Source organism: Rhincodon typus, chromosome 25, assembly GCF_021869965.1.
Source record: "Rhincodon typus isolate 14 chromosome 25, sRhiTyp1.1, whole genome shotgun sequence".
Lineage (NCBI taxonomy): Eukaryota > Metazoa > Chordata > Chondrichthyes > Orectolobiformes > Rhincodontidae > Rhincodon > Rhincodon typus.
This window is the reverse complement of record NC_063356.1, coordinates 6,172,148-6,188,149: the sequence shown is the minus strand read 5'-3', so window position 1 is coordinate 6,188,149 and position 16,002 is coordinate 6,172,148. Positions and strand designations below refer to the sequence as shown.

At 42.1% G+C, this 16,002-nt stretch overlaps 1 protein-coding gene across 1 annotated transcript in view; it reads left to right on the top strand.

Moving 5' to 3' along the window:
- The window catches only part of mfsd4aa (major facilitator superfamily domain containing 4Aa), a 56,696-nt gene that overhangs the window by 13,603 nt on the left and 27,091 nt on the right, over positions 1-16,002 (top strand). Inside the window, exons 2-4 of the mRNA XM_048612259.1 lie at positions 9,424-9,622; positions 12,852-13,094; positions 15,840-15,999. Of these exons, the coding sequence (XP_048468216.1) occupies positions 9,424-9,622; positions 12,852-13,094; positions 15,840-15,999 (602 nt within the window). The remainder of the gene's footprint in view (positions 1-9,423; positions 9,623-12,851; positions 13,095-15,839; positions 16,000-16,002) is intronic.

The following is a 16,002-nucleotide window of genomic DNA, read 5'->3' as shown; positions in this document are numbered from 1 at the left end:
GGGAGTGTGGGGATGGATTTTGTGAGAGGTACAGGGTTGACCTCGTTCTAACCCAAACCTTTTCTGTGATTCAAGGATCTTCACTCCTTACAAAGAATCCAAAGAACAGAGACAGGCCGGCTGGTCCCTGCTGGTGTTTACACTAGCCTCCACACATCCGCCTTCATCTCCCTCTCAATTACTTTTGCCCTCCATGCCCTTGCCTATGTTCCTGACTTAGATCGGTTCAGGTGAACAACTTATGTGGTAGCAATTTCCATATTCTCACCACTCTCTGACCAGTAAGATCTCTCCTGAATTTCTGATTGGTTATCTTATATTTATGACCTCTATTTTGGTCTCTCACAAGTGGAAACTTCTATCTTACATTGAATGTACACCATTTCCTTAAGTGCAGCTGTGCTTTCTTCCTTTAAACATGAAATGGTTTCTTAAGAACATGCTCACAGAATCACAGAATTATTGCGGTATGGAAGGAAACCATTCAGCCTATCATGACTGCACCAGCTCTCTTTTTAGAGCCAATCTCCTACCGTTTTCCCCATCCCTGCACACCATTTCTGTCCAAATAATCATCCAATGCCCCTCTTGAGTACCTCAATTGAACTTATCTCCATCACATTTCCAGTCAATGCATTCTAGACCCTAACCCCAATGCATTCGAGATCCTAACTCCTCATATCTCTCTTGCTGATTTTTCAGATCACTTTAGATCAATGCCCTCTCATTCTCGCTCCTTTTATGAGTGGGAACAATTTCTCCCTATCCAAGCCCACGACCACTTCCATCTAGAAGGACAAGAGCAGCAGATAGATGGGATCACCACCACCTTCAAGTTCCCCTTCATGCCACTCACCAGCGTGACTTGGAAATATATTGTCGTTCCTTCACCGTCGCTGGGCCTAACTCCTGGAATTCCCTCCCTAATGACATTGTGGGTCAACCCACAGCAGGTGGACTGCAGCGGTTCAAGAAGGCAGCTCACCACCACCCTCCCAAGGGCATCTAGGGACGGACAATAAATGCTGGCCAGCCAGCGACACCCACATCCCACAAATGAATAAAAAAATACTCTGTCTAGTCTGCTCGTGATTTTGAAAATCTCAGTCAGGTTTCCTCTCAGTCTTCTTCTCTCCATGGAGAGCATCTATGCTCCGAGCTAAAGTTACCTCATACCTGGAACCAGTCTAGTAAATTGCATTTGAACTCTTTCCTATAATGCAACACCCATAGCTGCAGCTGTAGACACTTCCTGTACATAATGTTCTGATCTAGAAGGCCTGATCCTACTGTACTGTTGAGTTTGATGCACCTATTGTTATGGTAGGGAAGTTGGGACTGTCAGAGTTTGATGCCTAACTGGTATAACTATAACTTCCAGGAAGCATTCTGTCTCTGCCTCTCACCCTGCTGTTTCCACATGTAGACAAGGAATTGAAGGTTGCATATCTCATCCAGGACAAGCGATCTGTAGCAACATAAATTTATTCTGTTAACTTTTTGTGAACTTTGCTTATCAAAGTGAAGGATGGAGGTACTGCAGAATGGAACTCCTTAATCTTAGACACTTCATGGGACCTGGGAACAGGAAGAGACCATTTTAGCCTCATTAAACAAATGGTTGATCTGCCACCTAACTTTATGTTCCCATCTTTGTTTTGTTTCCATGAATACATTTGGTTAGCAAAATTTTTAACAATCTAGGATTTAAATTAAACAATTAATCTGTCATCTTTCGCAGTTTGCAACAAAAAAGGCCCAAACCTTTGTGTGTACAAGTGATTTCTAACCTGAATAGCTTTTATGCTAATTTTTAAACCACAGACACTGGACTCCACAGCCAGCAGAAATCAGTCCTCTCTATGTATCCAATCAGCTTCCCTTAATCATAGGATCCCTACAGTGCAGACAGTGGCCAATTAAATCTAAAATGACCCTCCATAGGATAGAAATCCATAGAATCTCTACAGTGTGGAAACAGGACATTCATCCGAATGTGTCCACACCAACCCTCTAAAGAGCATCCCACCCAGACCCATCCCCATCCCCATTCCCATCCCCGTACACCATCCCTGTAACCCTGCATTTCCCATGGCTAACCTACACATCCCTCAACACCATGGGTAATTTAGCATGGCCAATCCACCTAACTTGCAGATCTTTGGACTGTGAGAGGAAATCGGAGCACCCGGAGGAAGCTCATGCAAACACAGGGAGAATGTGCAGACTCCACACAGACAGTCACCCGAGGCTGGGATCAAAGCCAGGTCCCTGGCGCTGTGAGGCAGCAGTGCTAACCACCAAGCCACCCTTCACATTCACATTCTTCCTAACATGTGGCACGACAATAAGGCATGGTGCTCCAGCTCAGGAAAACTAGTGTTTCATATAGGTTTGGAATACCTTCTTGCTTTTATTCCATGATTCATCGCTATCCCAGATCACAGAAGTAAATCGTGAAACTTCAGAATTACCGCAATCTGCAAGCAGTTGGATCCCAATGGGAGCCATTACTGCTCCTAAAGTATTCATTAAGCAAATTGGATCTGATATCATATCAGTAAAAAACCAGGAAATTATGCTAAACCAATAAAAAATATAAATTTGATCCTAGCTGGTTTGTTTAGTTTCTGGCAACCGCTAACTTTAGGAAGGTTTTGGAGAGGGTATCAATGAGATACACTACTACGAGACAGACTGGAGATGCTGGGGCTGTTTCTCTTGGAACAAGAAGGCTAAAAAGAGATAGAAGTATTTGAAATCAGCAAGTGTTTTAATAGGGTAAATAAAGAGGAATTATTTCCAATGACTAAAGGATACAGGTTTAAAGTGACTGCAGAAGAATCAAAGTTGAGATGAGTTAAAACAAAGAACTGCGGATGCTGAAAATCTGAAACGGAAACAGAAATTGCTGGAAAAACACAACAGGTCTGGCAACATCTTTGGAAAGAAAGCAGAGTTAAAGCTTTGAGCCCATTGACCCTTCTTTGAGATGAGAAGTTGGATTAGTTAGGATTTGGAGTGCACTGCATGCTAGACAGATTCAGTAATGGCTTTGGTAAGTACCTGCTGAAAAAATGATTGCAGGGCAATGAGTAAAGAATAGGTACCTGGATTAATTAGAATGCTTTTCGAAAGAGTCAGTTGAGGCTCAATGAGTGGAATGACCTCCTCCTATGCTCCACTGTCCTATATCTCATCACTTTTCTTGCATATCCCCACTTGAATTTTAATTTAAAGTAAGTTGATGATTCCACTTTTTGCTGGAAATATAGGTGGCCTTATTTGCAATTCTACCAAATATGATCATCCTTCTAATGCAACAGATCACAATTAGCTCACGGAAACTGTTATCAGTTTGCTGTAGATCAGTTACTAATTGATCAATAGCATTCAACAGTTTAATTGTTATTTTATTGACCAGATCGAACAAGATCATATTGGATTTTAAACTCATCAACAGGATTTGGTGCTTAATAGCAGATGTTCTTCCATTTATGGTGCCTCACAGTGCCAGGAGCCTGGATTTGATCCCAGCCTTGGGTGACTGTCTGTGTGGAGTTTGCATGTTCTCCCTGTGTTTGCATGGGCTTCCGCCGGGTGCTCCAGTTTCCTCCCACGGTCCAACAATGTGCACGATCTTGGCTTCAGATGAGCAATATGATTTGCTCATTATTGAAAGTAGCAGATGCCAGTAAATTAGCAACAGAAGGAAGGCTATATGTTTGTGGAAATTCAGTTGCCTTTAATTTTATTCCACCTTTACTCATAAACAGCTTTCTGGCCACCAGTTTGCAAATGCATGACTTTATCTTGGGATCCATGAGTGATAGTGCCCTTCTCAACCAACTATTCAGTACCTAGACAGTGGACTGTTGGCTATTCCACTATGGCTGATTCACAGCTGTAAACAACAACTTGCATTTACGTAGTGCCTTTAAAATAGTAACGTAGATATTGCAAAGCACTTCACAGGAGAGAGTTATCAAATAATATTTATCACTGAGCCACAGAAGGTGGTATTAAGTGCAGGGTTTCATCAAAGAGTTAAGTTTTAAATTGTGCTTAACTTTTAGAGAGGGCCAGATAGGTATGGGGAGGGTGTTCTGGAGCTTATAGCCCCAGACAGCAGAAAGTGCAAATGCCAAGGGTGAAGGAAAGAGACTAAGCACTCAGAAGAAAGCAGAATTGGAATTGGACTTCAGTTTGTACTGATGCAAAATCTGCACAGCACAGGTTGCTACATCTTGGTGATACCTCACCATGTAAATTCCTTCTGCTGCTGGGCCGTTAAAGGCATTGGCAATGTCTGGGCCGGACCAATTGGTGAGTGCTAATGGGGGATCAATAGTTAGGCGGATCTGGTTGACTTGGTTGAATTCTTGGTTGAGTAATTCACTTGACAATTATTCCAAGAAGTATACTTATTTGTGATAATAATGTTCCACCCAGTGAAGGCAGTGTGCTCTAGCTGCCCAGCACTGAAATCAAAACTTTATGCTTTATCGTACCTGTCATTATTTATTACTAAATTTTTAGGCTAATTTCTACTGCAGTTAATCATGTGTCATGGAATGTGTTGTCAACATGTTTTTGTCGTTAATGTAGATAACCAGTGACTAAATTAACTGTTTGCAAGTCAGAAAGCTAAAAGTGAAATAACACTCCCTATGGCACCTCAACAACAATCACATTTATGTAGCGTAGCGAAAGAGTCCCAAGGTGTCAGCAAGGAGAATTTGTCTACAAGCCACATAAGGAGCTATTAGGATAGGTGAGGTAGGATGTAAGGTACACCTTAAAGGAAAAGAGGCAGGAATGAGAAGCTGAGAGTTTTTGAGGGGAAATTTCAGAGTGTAGGACCCAGATCAACAAAAGCTCAGTAGCGACAGAAATTGGGGATACACAAGAGACCAGAATGGAAGGAGTGCAGAGACCTTGACGGATTTTAAGAAATAAGGTCATTCAGACTTGAGCCTATTCTGCTATTTAATAGAATCGTGCTTAATCTTCTACCTTCTTTTTCCTGCTCAGTTCTGTAAGGCTACCATTATATCTCAAACATCAATTCCACACACAGCAGAACAGTGATTTTGGTATGAAACATTAGTTTATTGTTCACCGAAGCTCTAGTTTTGGCAATGAGACTGATTATCTAACACAAACATCTTCTGTCTGCGGTTTCATGCTCATTAGGAGTTCCAAAGATATACAGGTTATAACACAAAATGGAACAATTGCCCCAAACAGTGCATGTTAGTATTTACCCTCCTTGCATACAAGTAATTCTAACTAAATTACCCACTACATTCCTGTGTCCCTTCAGCCTGCCTTTTCTTCACCCATCCAGTCATGAATTTTGGCATCATTTTCTGCCTTCTCATCACCCCTCCCTATCTCTATCTCCTACAGTTTGACAACTTTCAGTGAAATCTGCTTTTGTCCAATTCTGGTATTTTGCTATCATCAACCTCCTTTCCTGTAGCATTGGTGTCAGTGCTTTCAGCTATCTAAGGTTGGAATTCAAATATGCTCAGTAAACATCTCAGCCTCTCTTGTCAGATGTTCCTCAAAACCATCCACTTTGATTAGCTTTTTGGCTACCTGCCTGAATAATTCACAAATGGATAACTCCCTCTTTGGGCTTGGCATCAGTTTTTGTTTTTATGTCCCTGCAAAACACCTTGGAAGGTTTTCCAATGTTAATGGTGCTATATAAATGCAATATACAATATATAAAGGTGCTTTTTTTTAAGATTGACTCTTGCTCATATAGCCTCTTAACTGTTTCTACTGTAACCCTCAGTGGTCTGACCAGGATCCCACAGAGTGTCTCCTCTTACCAGGTGCATCCTGTAGCAAGTCTTCTTGTTGCCGTGTGCCAGGTTTCTCTCTTCTAAACAATACCAATGTCACATTGTATGATACAAGTCCAATTCTATATACATGCAAGACCCATTTAATCTGATTAGGGAACGGAATAGGTGCAGGTTCTAAATTATGTTTATTTGTCCCATTCATAGTTAGACCGTGTCTCGTCTCCCCTTCCCACTATATCCCACCCCCGCCACTGCAGCAAGAAAAACCTAACTAAATATAACATATCCTTCAATTGTCCTTTTGGTGATTTGTGTGCAGTTCCCAGCTGATAATGGCTTGTTTTCGATTGTTGATTTAAATGCACATGACTTAACAAATAAAGTAATAATGTGCTTTCTATTGTATTGCTCCTAACTCTGTTTAAAACCCTTGACGTACAAATGTCACTTCAAATCATGCATCCAGGTTTATTTCGCTTAAATCTGGGTAAATCATGTTGAATGAAGTGATTGTTCACTTTAATGAGTCACCATTGTGAGATTTCAATGCATGTCTTAACAATAGCAAGTTTCAAAGTATTTCTGTGCTTTGCGAATCCTCCTAACCCGGCAGTCCCTTGTGAAAGTCCGATTGAGTGCAGCTGCACTTTTGTGGGAGATGGGAACAGTGGGCGGACAGACAATAAAGGGTCAGAAGGTTGAATGTTCAGGTCTCACTCCCAAGACTTATGCGCAGAATACAAGCTGACTCTCTGTGCCAGCACTGACGGAGTGCTGCTCTATGAGACAATTTGAGCATTGCTGGGTGACGAAAAAGACACATTTTATTGAAGCTTTACATCGTGTACTCAGCAGGGCAATTCTCAAGAAATACTTATTCAAGGGGTAAGCCAACATTTACAATGCGAGAAGAGAGTGCTAATGGATTGGGTGCACTTGCCAGATCCATAGAAATTGCTTTCACTGAGAATTCCAGAACAAGGGAGCAGACCCTTATAGTTAGACCTAGAATGTTCCATTAGGAAGAATTACTTCACGTAAAAGCTCATGGAAATTTGGAACTGTCTCCTCTAAGGTTGAGGTTGGTGGGGGAGTGAGGGTAGTGGGTACTGTGTGATTGAAAAGCTCAAAGCTAAGAGTGAAGGAATTCTGTTCGTCAGGATAGAGTCAGAAGTCACATGACATCAGGCTACAGTCCAACAGGTTTATTTAAAATCACAAGCTTTCCAAGCGCTGCTCTCTTGTCAAGATGACGTTCGACAACGGCATCTCCACATCATGGTTAGTTGCGTTGTTAAGGGTTATGGACTCACACTGGCTACATAGAGCTAAGATATAGATCAGTCAGAGTTTAATTGAGCAGCAATCCAGGCTGGAGGTGCAGAATGGGAATGAGATATGCTTGTTGCAGTGGGTATGTAAGAAATCTGTGCTGCTGTTTAGACTCTGTGGTGTTCTTATATCAACTGGAACACCCATATGTAATATTTGTGACAAAACACTCACACTGTCTCCTGGATAGGTTATCTGCTGGCTCTCTGTTCCTTATTTGTAAACAATCAAAGGTAAATCTGAATTTTACCAGCTGAATCACAATTTTGTAAAAGTTGTTATTTTATGGAATATTGGCATCGGGGGCAGCATTTGTCACCCGTTCTCCAACTGCCCTTGGATTGAGTGGACTGCTGGACCATTTCAGAGAGAACAATTAAAAATTAACCACATTGCAATGGAATGAAGTCACATGTCGGCCAGACCAAATGAGGACTGTAGATTTCCATCCCTGAAAGGTATTAGTGAACAAGATGTGTATTTGCAACAATTGACGATGGCTTCATTGTCACCTTTGCTAGCTTTTTAAATTAAAAGATGGGATTTAAATTTCAGAAGCTACAATAGGATTTGAACCCATCTCTCAGAGCACTAATGTAAGGCTTATGATTGCTAATCCAGTGTGCTACCATCTCCCTTAAACCGTTGCTTAATAGGGACAGAATGAGACCATATGACGCTTGAATCTATTCAGCCACTCAATGAGATCATATCTGATCTGCAATCTAACACAGGAGACCTGTCTTTGACCCATATCCTTCTATGTATTTGGTTAACAAAAAAATTGCTGATCTCAATTTTACTTTTACCACCTACTGCACGAATAAATGTTTCCTGAATTCGGGACTGAAATGTCTCACTCTAAAGTTTTGACAATGTCCCTATCTCCCCAAATGGCAGAAGTAACGACTTGCTTGCTCTAAATGTTCTGTTTAATATCTTGTAAACTTCAATAGAATCATCCAATAACTTACCAAATTCTAGGGAATACCACTGCAATTTGTTTGATTACCATTGAGAACTCGGACGTTCAAGTGTTACTCTAGTAACAAAAGCAGAAATGCCTGGAAAACTTAGCGGATCTGGCAGCAATCATGGAGAGAGAAACAGATTTATTGTTTCGGGTCCAGTGACCATCCTTCAGACTGGTGCCACAACCAACCCATTGTCAGTAACTTAATAGTCCTCATTAGCAGCAATTGATTGTCCCACATTGACCTTTACCCATTCCTTTGCCTGTCCAACTGTTGTTCTGTCTCTCCCTAGGCTCCACCTCCATGTATCACTTATTACTCCTCCCACCCCTCACCACATCTTCAACATATATGTCAACCCAGTTCTGAAGAAGGGTCACTGGACCCAAAACATTAACTCTGCCTTCTCTGCACAGATGTTGCCAGACCTGCTGAGTTTCTCCAACAATTTCTGTTTTTTTTGTTTCTGATTTCCAGCTCCTGCATTCTTTGTTTTTTCTGGTTATTCTAGTAAATCTACCCTGCTCTGACTCCAAGACCAATCCATCCTTTCTTAAGATGTGGTGTCCAGAATGGCTTGCTTTGGTCCTGTATTCAGGCATAAAACTGATAGTGACTCATGCCGCTCCCGACAACATTCCCAGTGCCTTCCTCTTTTATCTGCAGAGCACATCTAGACACTGAACCTTGGAGAATATATTGGTATTTGGATGGAATGCTATATGAATTCACCAGGATGACAGGCTTGGTTTGAGTGGTCAACCTGACATAATGTGACCTGGTAGATGTGTCTTTTTTGCCCCATGAGTATCGAATAATGGTGAATAAAATTCCAGTATAAAGTCACAGCATAAGCTATGGTTTAGAAACTCTTGAATAATCAGGCATTGTATCCAGTAAAGAAGAAATTAGAGAGGAATGATTGCCTTTGGTAGGTGAGTCCGGTGTTAGGGTTTACGGGGAATGTATGTCCCTGTTATAGTTTCCTGAGACATATTAATACTTTCTCATATATTTTCAAGTTAAGAGTCTAGAAGGTACCTGTGTGTAGCGGAATTTGAAGCTGGGTCTATTGATATCCAATTTTTATTGACTATCGGTTATAACTCATTTGTCTACATGATTTTCATCACCTACACAAATTTGTTTCTCTCAACAGGGAGGAAGAGAGAGGAGAGAGGTGACTGTAAACCTTGTCAGTAGCAGTACCATTTCCAAGTACCATGCCCATTATTTGAAAAGCCATGATTTTTCTCTGCGTGTTTTAATAATGGTTTCCTCTTTATTCTCTCTATTAGGTTCTCCTGCTCCCTGAGTGCTCTGTTTGTCTCCACTCTCCTGATATCAGCTGTATTTTCCATCATCCCCTTCTGTAACAATGTGATTATCCTTGCCTTCGTCCTGGCTGTGGCTGGGTTGGCCATGGGCTGCATAGACACCATCGCTAATCTGCAACTGGTTCGCATCTACCAGAAGGATTCACCTGTCTTCCTGCAGGTTGGCACATACTTGTTGGGCAATAATGGTCTTCTGATAGATTTATTTAAGAGTTCCTCATCATCTATAGGATCACAAGCATGGGAACATGAAAAAAGTAAATGCAGGGATCGGCTCAACCCATTCAGCCTAGACGATCATCCCTTAAATCCATGGCTTATCTTCTATCTCAGGAGGTTTTGAGGTACAGTGAGTAGTGTCCAGCCCTCTGGCTCACAGGTTCAGGGTTCAGTTTTGACTTGATGGGCCAAGGATGGAGTGCGACAATATGTCCAGCTGCATTGATTATCACTTAATGTAGCACCCTCCAGCACATCAACTATCAATGTGTATTTTCCTCCAACAACCTTCCTCACTACATGAATAGGAGTGCCTTCGCAGTTTTTTTCCCCAACCACTTGCCCTCCCCCACCCCCTCTCCACTGCCTGTGATAGTATCATATAACTCAGTAAGAATATTAGCATAAATTAGGGGCCACCAAGTTCAATTGTTGCATATCCAAAACTCTCCGAAAGTAGAAGATAGCTCCCTCCATTATATATCACCTTTGAAATAGGACAAATGCTCCAATACATCACCAGAGTGTTATCAAGGGAATACATAGGAGTTGAAATGACAGGTGACTAAAAACTTATCCAAAGAGGTAGGTTTTAAGGAACATCTTAAAGGCAAAGAGGGAGAGGATTCCACAATTTAGGGACTAGGTAGCTGAAGACCCAGCTCCAATGGCAGAACAGTCAAAGTTGGGAATGAGTGAGAGACTCCAACGTTGGAGGAGTGCAGAGGTCTCGAAGGCTTGTGGGGCTGGAGGAGTTTACAGAGATTGGGAACAATGCAGGTGGCTCAAATGAGACTAAGGTAGGAAATTTGAACACACGAATGAGAATTTCGAATTTGTAGTGTTTTGGCTGAGAGCCAGTGTGGCTCAGTTAGCACAGGGGTTGATAGGTGAACAGGAATCAAAGTGAGTTCAGGATATAAACAGCAGAAGTTTAGATAAGATCGGGGTTAGGCAGGGAGAGGCTGCTGGTGTGCAAGCAGGTCCTGATCCAGCTTTAAACCTGACTGTTTTGAAACTTTCTAATCTGGTGAAAGTCTTCATCTCAAACTGAACAAGATGCTGCGTCACAGTCATCATTGTGGATTCACCTGCAGCAAATGGACTGCAGAGGTTCAAGAAGGCAGCTCAGCACCACCCCCTCAAGGGTCACATATGGACAGGGTGGTTAAAAAGATCTTCAGCATGCTTGCCTTCATTGTTCAGTCATTTGAGTATAGGACTTGTGAAGTCATGTTGAGTTTGTACAGGACATTGGTGAGGCCTCTTTCTGGAATACTGTGTCCAGTTCTGGTTGCCCAGTTACAGGAAGAATATTATTAAGCTGGAGACGGTTCAGAAGACATTTATCAGGATGTTGTTGGGTATGAAAAGTTTGAGTAATAAAGAAAGGCTGGACAGGCTGGGACCTTTTTCCACTGGAGCATAGGAGGATGAGAGGCGACCAAAAAGAAGTTTATATAAGAGATACAGATAGAGTTAGTCGTAGTTATCTATTCCCTAGGATGGGTGATTTCAAGACTAGGTGGCACATTTTTAAGGGGAGAGGAGAGAGATTTAAAAAAGACATGAGGGGCAAATATTTTACACAGATGGTGGTTTGGGTGTGGAATGAACTTCCTGAGGAAGTGGTGGATGTGGGTACAATTACAACACTTAAAAGGCATTTGGATAGGTTCATGAGTAGAAAAGGTTTGGAGGGATATGAGCCAGGAGCAGGCAGGTGGGACTAGTTTCGTTTGGGATTATGTTTGGCATGGACTGGCTGGACGGAAGGATCTGTTTCCGTCCTGTATGACTCTATGACAACGAGGAATAGCCAATAAATAGGCAATAAATGCTGTCCAGCCATTTGTTTTATGAATGAAATTTTAAAGAAATTTTTAAAAATAATAAAACAAGTCCCTAAGCTCTCTATAAAGAAGATGAGGGAGCAAAACCTCTGATTGCATTGTGCCTGACATGGGGACAAGATTGTGGGTAAATTATCATTTGTATAAGAACATGTGTTATGCTGGCTGGAAGCAAAGCAGGTGCATTTGACATAAATTAACTCAAATCTGATTCTCTCACTTGTCATAAGCTTTAATATTGGCATTTTTATTTGGGACTAATAATAGTGATTTGAATGAACCACTTCTGAAGAATTAGCCTGAGGATAGTAATTGATCTGAATTTTATTTAAACTTGTCAGCCAAGGCCAAACTCTGCATCAAATTAAAGCCTCAACAATGAAGGTCAATGCGCTGACAGGAATTTGAGCTCAATTTTCAGCTTATTTCGTTCTTTTTCCTTGTTGATGTGATTTGCTTGACTCTGAGCAAAATGTAACTCACTTCAAAAGCCATGATATTTTGAATATAAATAAACTGCTTGACATTTCTGTTCCACTTTCTTTACATAAAGACAAATTATTTAAGCTACACCTACCATTGAGTTTCACAATGTTAAACATGGACATCTAATTTTCCAGTCAGTTGCTTTTTATTTTAGATAAAGTTAACCCTTTACTGGACTGAATGCAAACAAGTCAAACAGCAGAGTTCTACTAACTGGATTTAAATGCAGTTTGTGTAAAAGCACGAGTTTCTATTTGATACAAAAAGCACTGACACAGAGCATAAAGTTACCTTTGGGCCAAGCATAGGTTGGGTTGTAATTTCTTGATGCTTTGAGATATCCTCATTATATCAATTGGGTGGCATGGTGGCTCACTGGTTAACCCTGCTGCCTGATAGTGCTAGGGTCCTAGGTTCAATTCTGTGTTCAGGTGACTACCTGTGTCAAGTTTGCACATTTGTTTCCTTGTCTGTGGAAGTTTCCTCCATATTCCAAAGATGTGTAGGTTAGGTGGATAGGCCATGCTCAATTGCTCATAATGTGCAGGTTAGGTGGGTTATCGTGGGAAATGTAGGGGTTGGGTCTGGGTCTGGTTGGGATGCTCTTCAGAGGGTCAATGGGCCAAATGTGCCTGCTCCCACACTGCAGGGATTCTATGAAAGCCAAGGGCAGCAGATACATGGGTCGCCAACCCAAGAGAGAGAGCTTTCGACAATCTTGTGGGGCTCATTTCTTGAAAATATTGTAATTCTAAGAGGTGCTCATTCTTTCTTAATTGATTGACTGACTGGGAGCTTGGTTTGATAACCTCCTTCTTTCTTTGCTAACAGGTTCTTCATTTCTGTGTTGGTTTTGGTGCATTCCTCAGCCCCATGATAGCCGATCCTTTCCTTTCTGAAACAAACTGCATACAGAACAACCGAACTGTGAATGGGACTTTCTCTGACTTGACCCACATTCGGAAGTACCTGGTCCCACACCACGTCGTTAATGAGACCCAGTTCGTGCTTCCAACTGACGGGCTTGTCATCTCGCAAGTGTCCTACGCCTTCTGGATCATGGCACTGGTCAATGTAAGATATGATGATACCAGGATGATCTGAACTTACACGAGCAGATGATGGTGACAGGCAGGAAAAGACTAGCTAGCTGGTCCATGAAGCCTGACCAGACACTTTAATGGTATCTCCCAGCCTCTAGCCCTCTGTGCACTGTGACCTTCTTCCACATCCAAACCTCACTTTACCTCCAGCCCATTCTGCAGATTTGGCAGTTCAAGAACAAAATCCCCTCTGGAAATCCCTTTCTGATCCCCTCAGATGGTTGGAACCACTCAAAGAGATCTTATCTGTGGAAAAACTTCTTTTTTTTATTATTTATTCTTGGGATGAAGGCATCACTGGCTGATTTATTGCCCAAAGGGCAGCTAAGAGTCAACCACATTACTGTGGATCTAGAGTCACACATACGCCAGAGCAGATAAAGATGGCAGTTACCTTCCCTGACAGACATTAGTGAAGCAGATGGGTTTTTCCTTCCTGACAATCAATTCATGGTCATCAGTAGAATCTTAATTCCAGGTTTTTTTTTAATGAACTGAAATTCCATCATCTGCAACAGCAGGATTTGAACCCAGGTTCCCCAAAACATTATCTGCATCCGGAAATTAACAGTCCAGTGAAAATACCACTAGGCCATTGCCTCCTGCTGCTGTATAGGATGTACGTTAATCAGGAACTACCCAATCCACCCCCACCTCCAAACCCAAGTATTTCTTGAAGACGAGAAGGATGGCAGCCAGTTTGTATGCAAGATACCAGAAATGGCAAATGTATGAAACATCCAGACAATCTGTAACAAAAACAGAAATTGCTGGAGAACCTCAGCAGGTCTGGCAGCCTCTGTGGAGACAGAGAGTTAACATTTCAGGTGCAGTATGACTCTTCTTCAGTTGCTTTTGTTGCCAAACAATCTGTACCTGAGCCAGGTAAATGTACGATCAAACAATGAGGCAACCTTATTTAATACAGGATGTAAATGCATTCAGAGCAGTTCAGAGAAGCTTCACCCTGGGATGGAGGTGTCATCTTACATGGAAAGGTTGGATTGGCTTGGCCTATGTCCCTGGGAGTTTAGAAGAATGAGAGGTGATCTTATTGAAACATGTAAGACCCTGAGGACATTTGACAGATTGGATGCTGAGAGGATACTTCGCTTGTTGGCCTAGAATATAAAGAGCACAGCTTAAATAAGAAAGGAGCCTCCCATTTATGGGGGAGACGTAAATAACATTTTTTTTCTCTCAGGAAGTTGTGAAGTTCTGGAACTCTTGCCCAGAGACCGATGGAAGTGGGGTCATTGTTTCAAATTAAAGCGGAGGTTGATAGATTCTTGACTCAGAGGGAGTCAGTGGTTATTGTGGGTTAATGAGAATGTGGAGTCAAGGCCTCAGCCTGATTTTATTTAATGACGGAGCAGATTAGAGGGGCTGAATGGCTTAATCCTACTCCTATCTTATAGATTATTTGTATGAAAGAAGGCCATTATGTCCACACTGAGTGTGCTGGTTCTTTGATTAGCTCCACCCAGTTGTCTTTGAGAGTTACCACTGCAGTGACTAAACTTCAAACATGTTGAGGTTGGTTGGCTCGCCGAGCTGGTTTGTTGTTTTGCAGACGTTTCGTTACCATGCTGCGCAACATCCTCAGTGCAGCCTCTGATGAAGCGTCGGTGTGTTTTCCCGCCTGGTTTTTAAACTCTGGGGTTCGTTGAGCTGGATTACCTCACTTCTGGGTTTCCTCCATAGTGGAATGTATATGGGGTCGAGTTCAATGTGTTTATTAATAGCCTGCTTCGTGGAGTGCCGTGCTTCCAGGAATTCTCGTGCTTGTCTCTGCCTAGCCTGTCCCAGGATCTTGGTGTTGTCCCAGTCGAAGTCGTGGTTCTCCTTGTCTATGTGGATTGAGATGAGTGAATATTGGTAAGCACAGTGTTGCAGCACACTTCATACTTTCCAATAATAGTCATAGGATGGTCATCAAAAGATGCAACAATAGCTCAAATAAAACCCTTTTTACAGCACAGAAAGAGACCATTGGCCAATCACGTCTATGTTGGCTCTTTAGTTGAGCCAGCCAATTAAGGATTCTTTATAAAGGATCAGTTATCTTGGATGGGATAGTAAGAACTGCCGATGCTCTTCTGTGCTGTGAGTCTCACTCGGATTCAAGTGAAGGAGCAAGGAAGAGTCAGAGATAGTTGGTTGGTGATGGGTGAAGTAAACAGCACAGATTCAATTCCTGCACTAGCTGAGGTTACCATGAGGGATTCTCCTTCTCAAACTCTCCCCTCACCTGAGGCAGTGTGACCCTCAGGTTAAACCATCATTCTAATGAGAGTGTGACAGTATTTCAAAAAAATACTCTCTCCGGGCTCCGTCTCTACCTGCCCACTCACTCCTTTACCCCTATGATCTCCTGTCATCACTGCTTCTTAGCTATTATCAGATCTGAAGAAGGCACTGGACTCGTAATGTTAACTCTGCATCCTCTCCACAAATGCTATCAGACTTGCTGAGTTTCTTCAGCAATTTCTGTTTTTGTTAATGATTGTCTCAGATCCTCTAGGAATCATTCTAGCCACCAATGCTGCATGGAAGAAGGTCTGAGCCTGTTATTTTTCAGTGTCAGTGCTAATACAGAGTGCATTCTGGTTTGAGTGGCTAAGGACAAAGCATGTTACCTGCAGTCGACTGGGGGCGTTCGTAGCAGCTTTTTTTTTTCTTATTTTAACCAATAACTTTTTTTGTTTCCCTGCAGCTGCCAGTGCCCATTGCTGTACTTTTCTTGATGTGTAAGCAGGGAATTGGGGGTTGCTGTGGAAAGAAAAGTGTGCCACTCTTACCAGCTGAGGAGCTGCCCCCTGACCTGCAGATGGACAGATTAGCACCAGCACAAGAGAGGACGTTGCATGCTAAAGGTT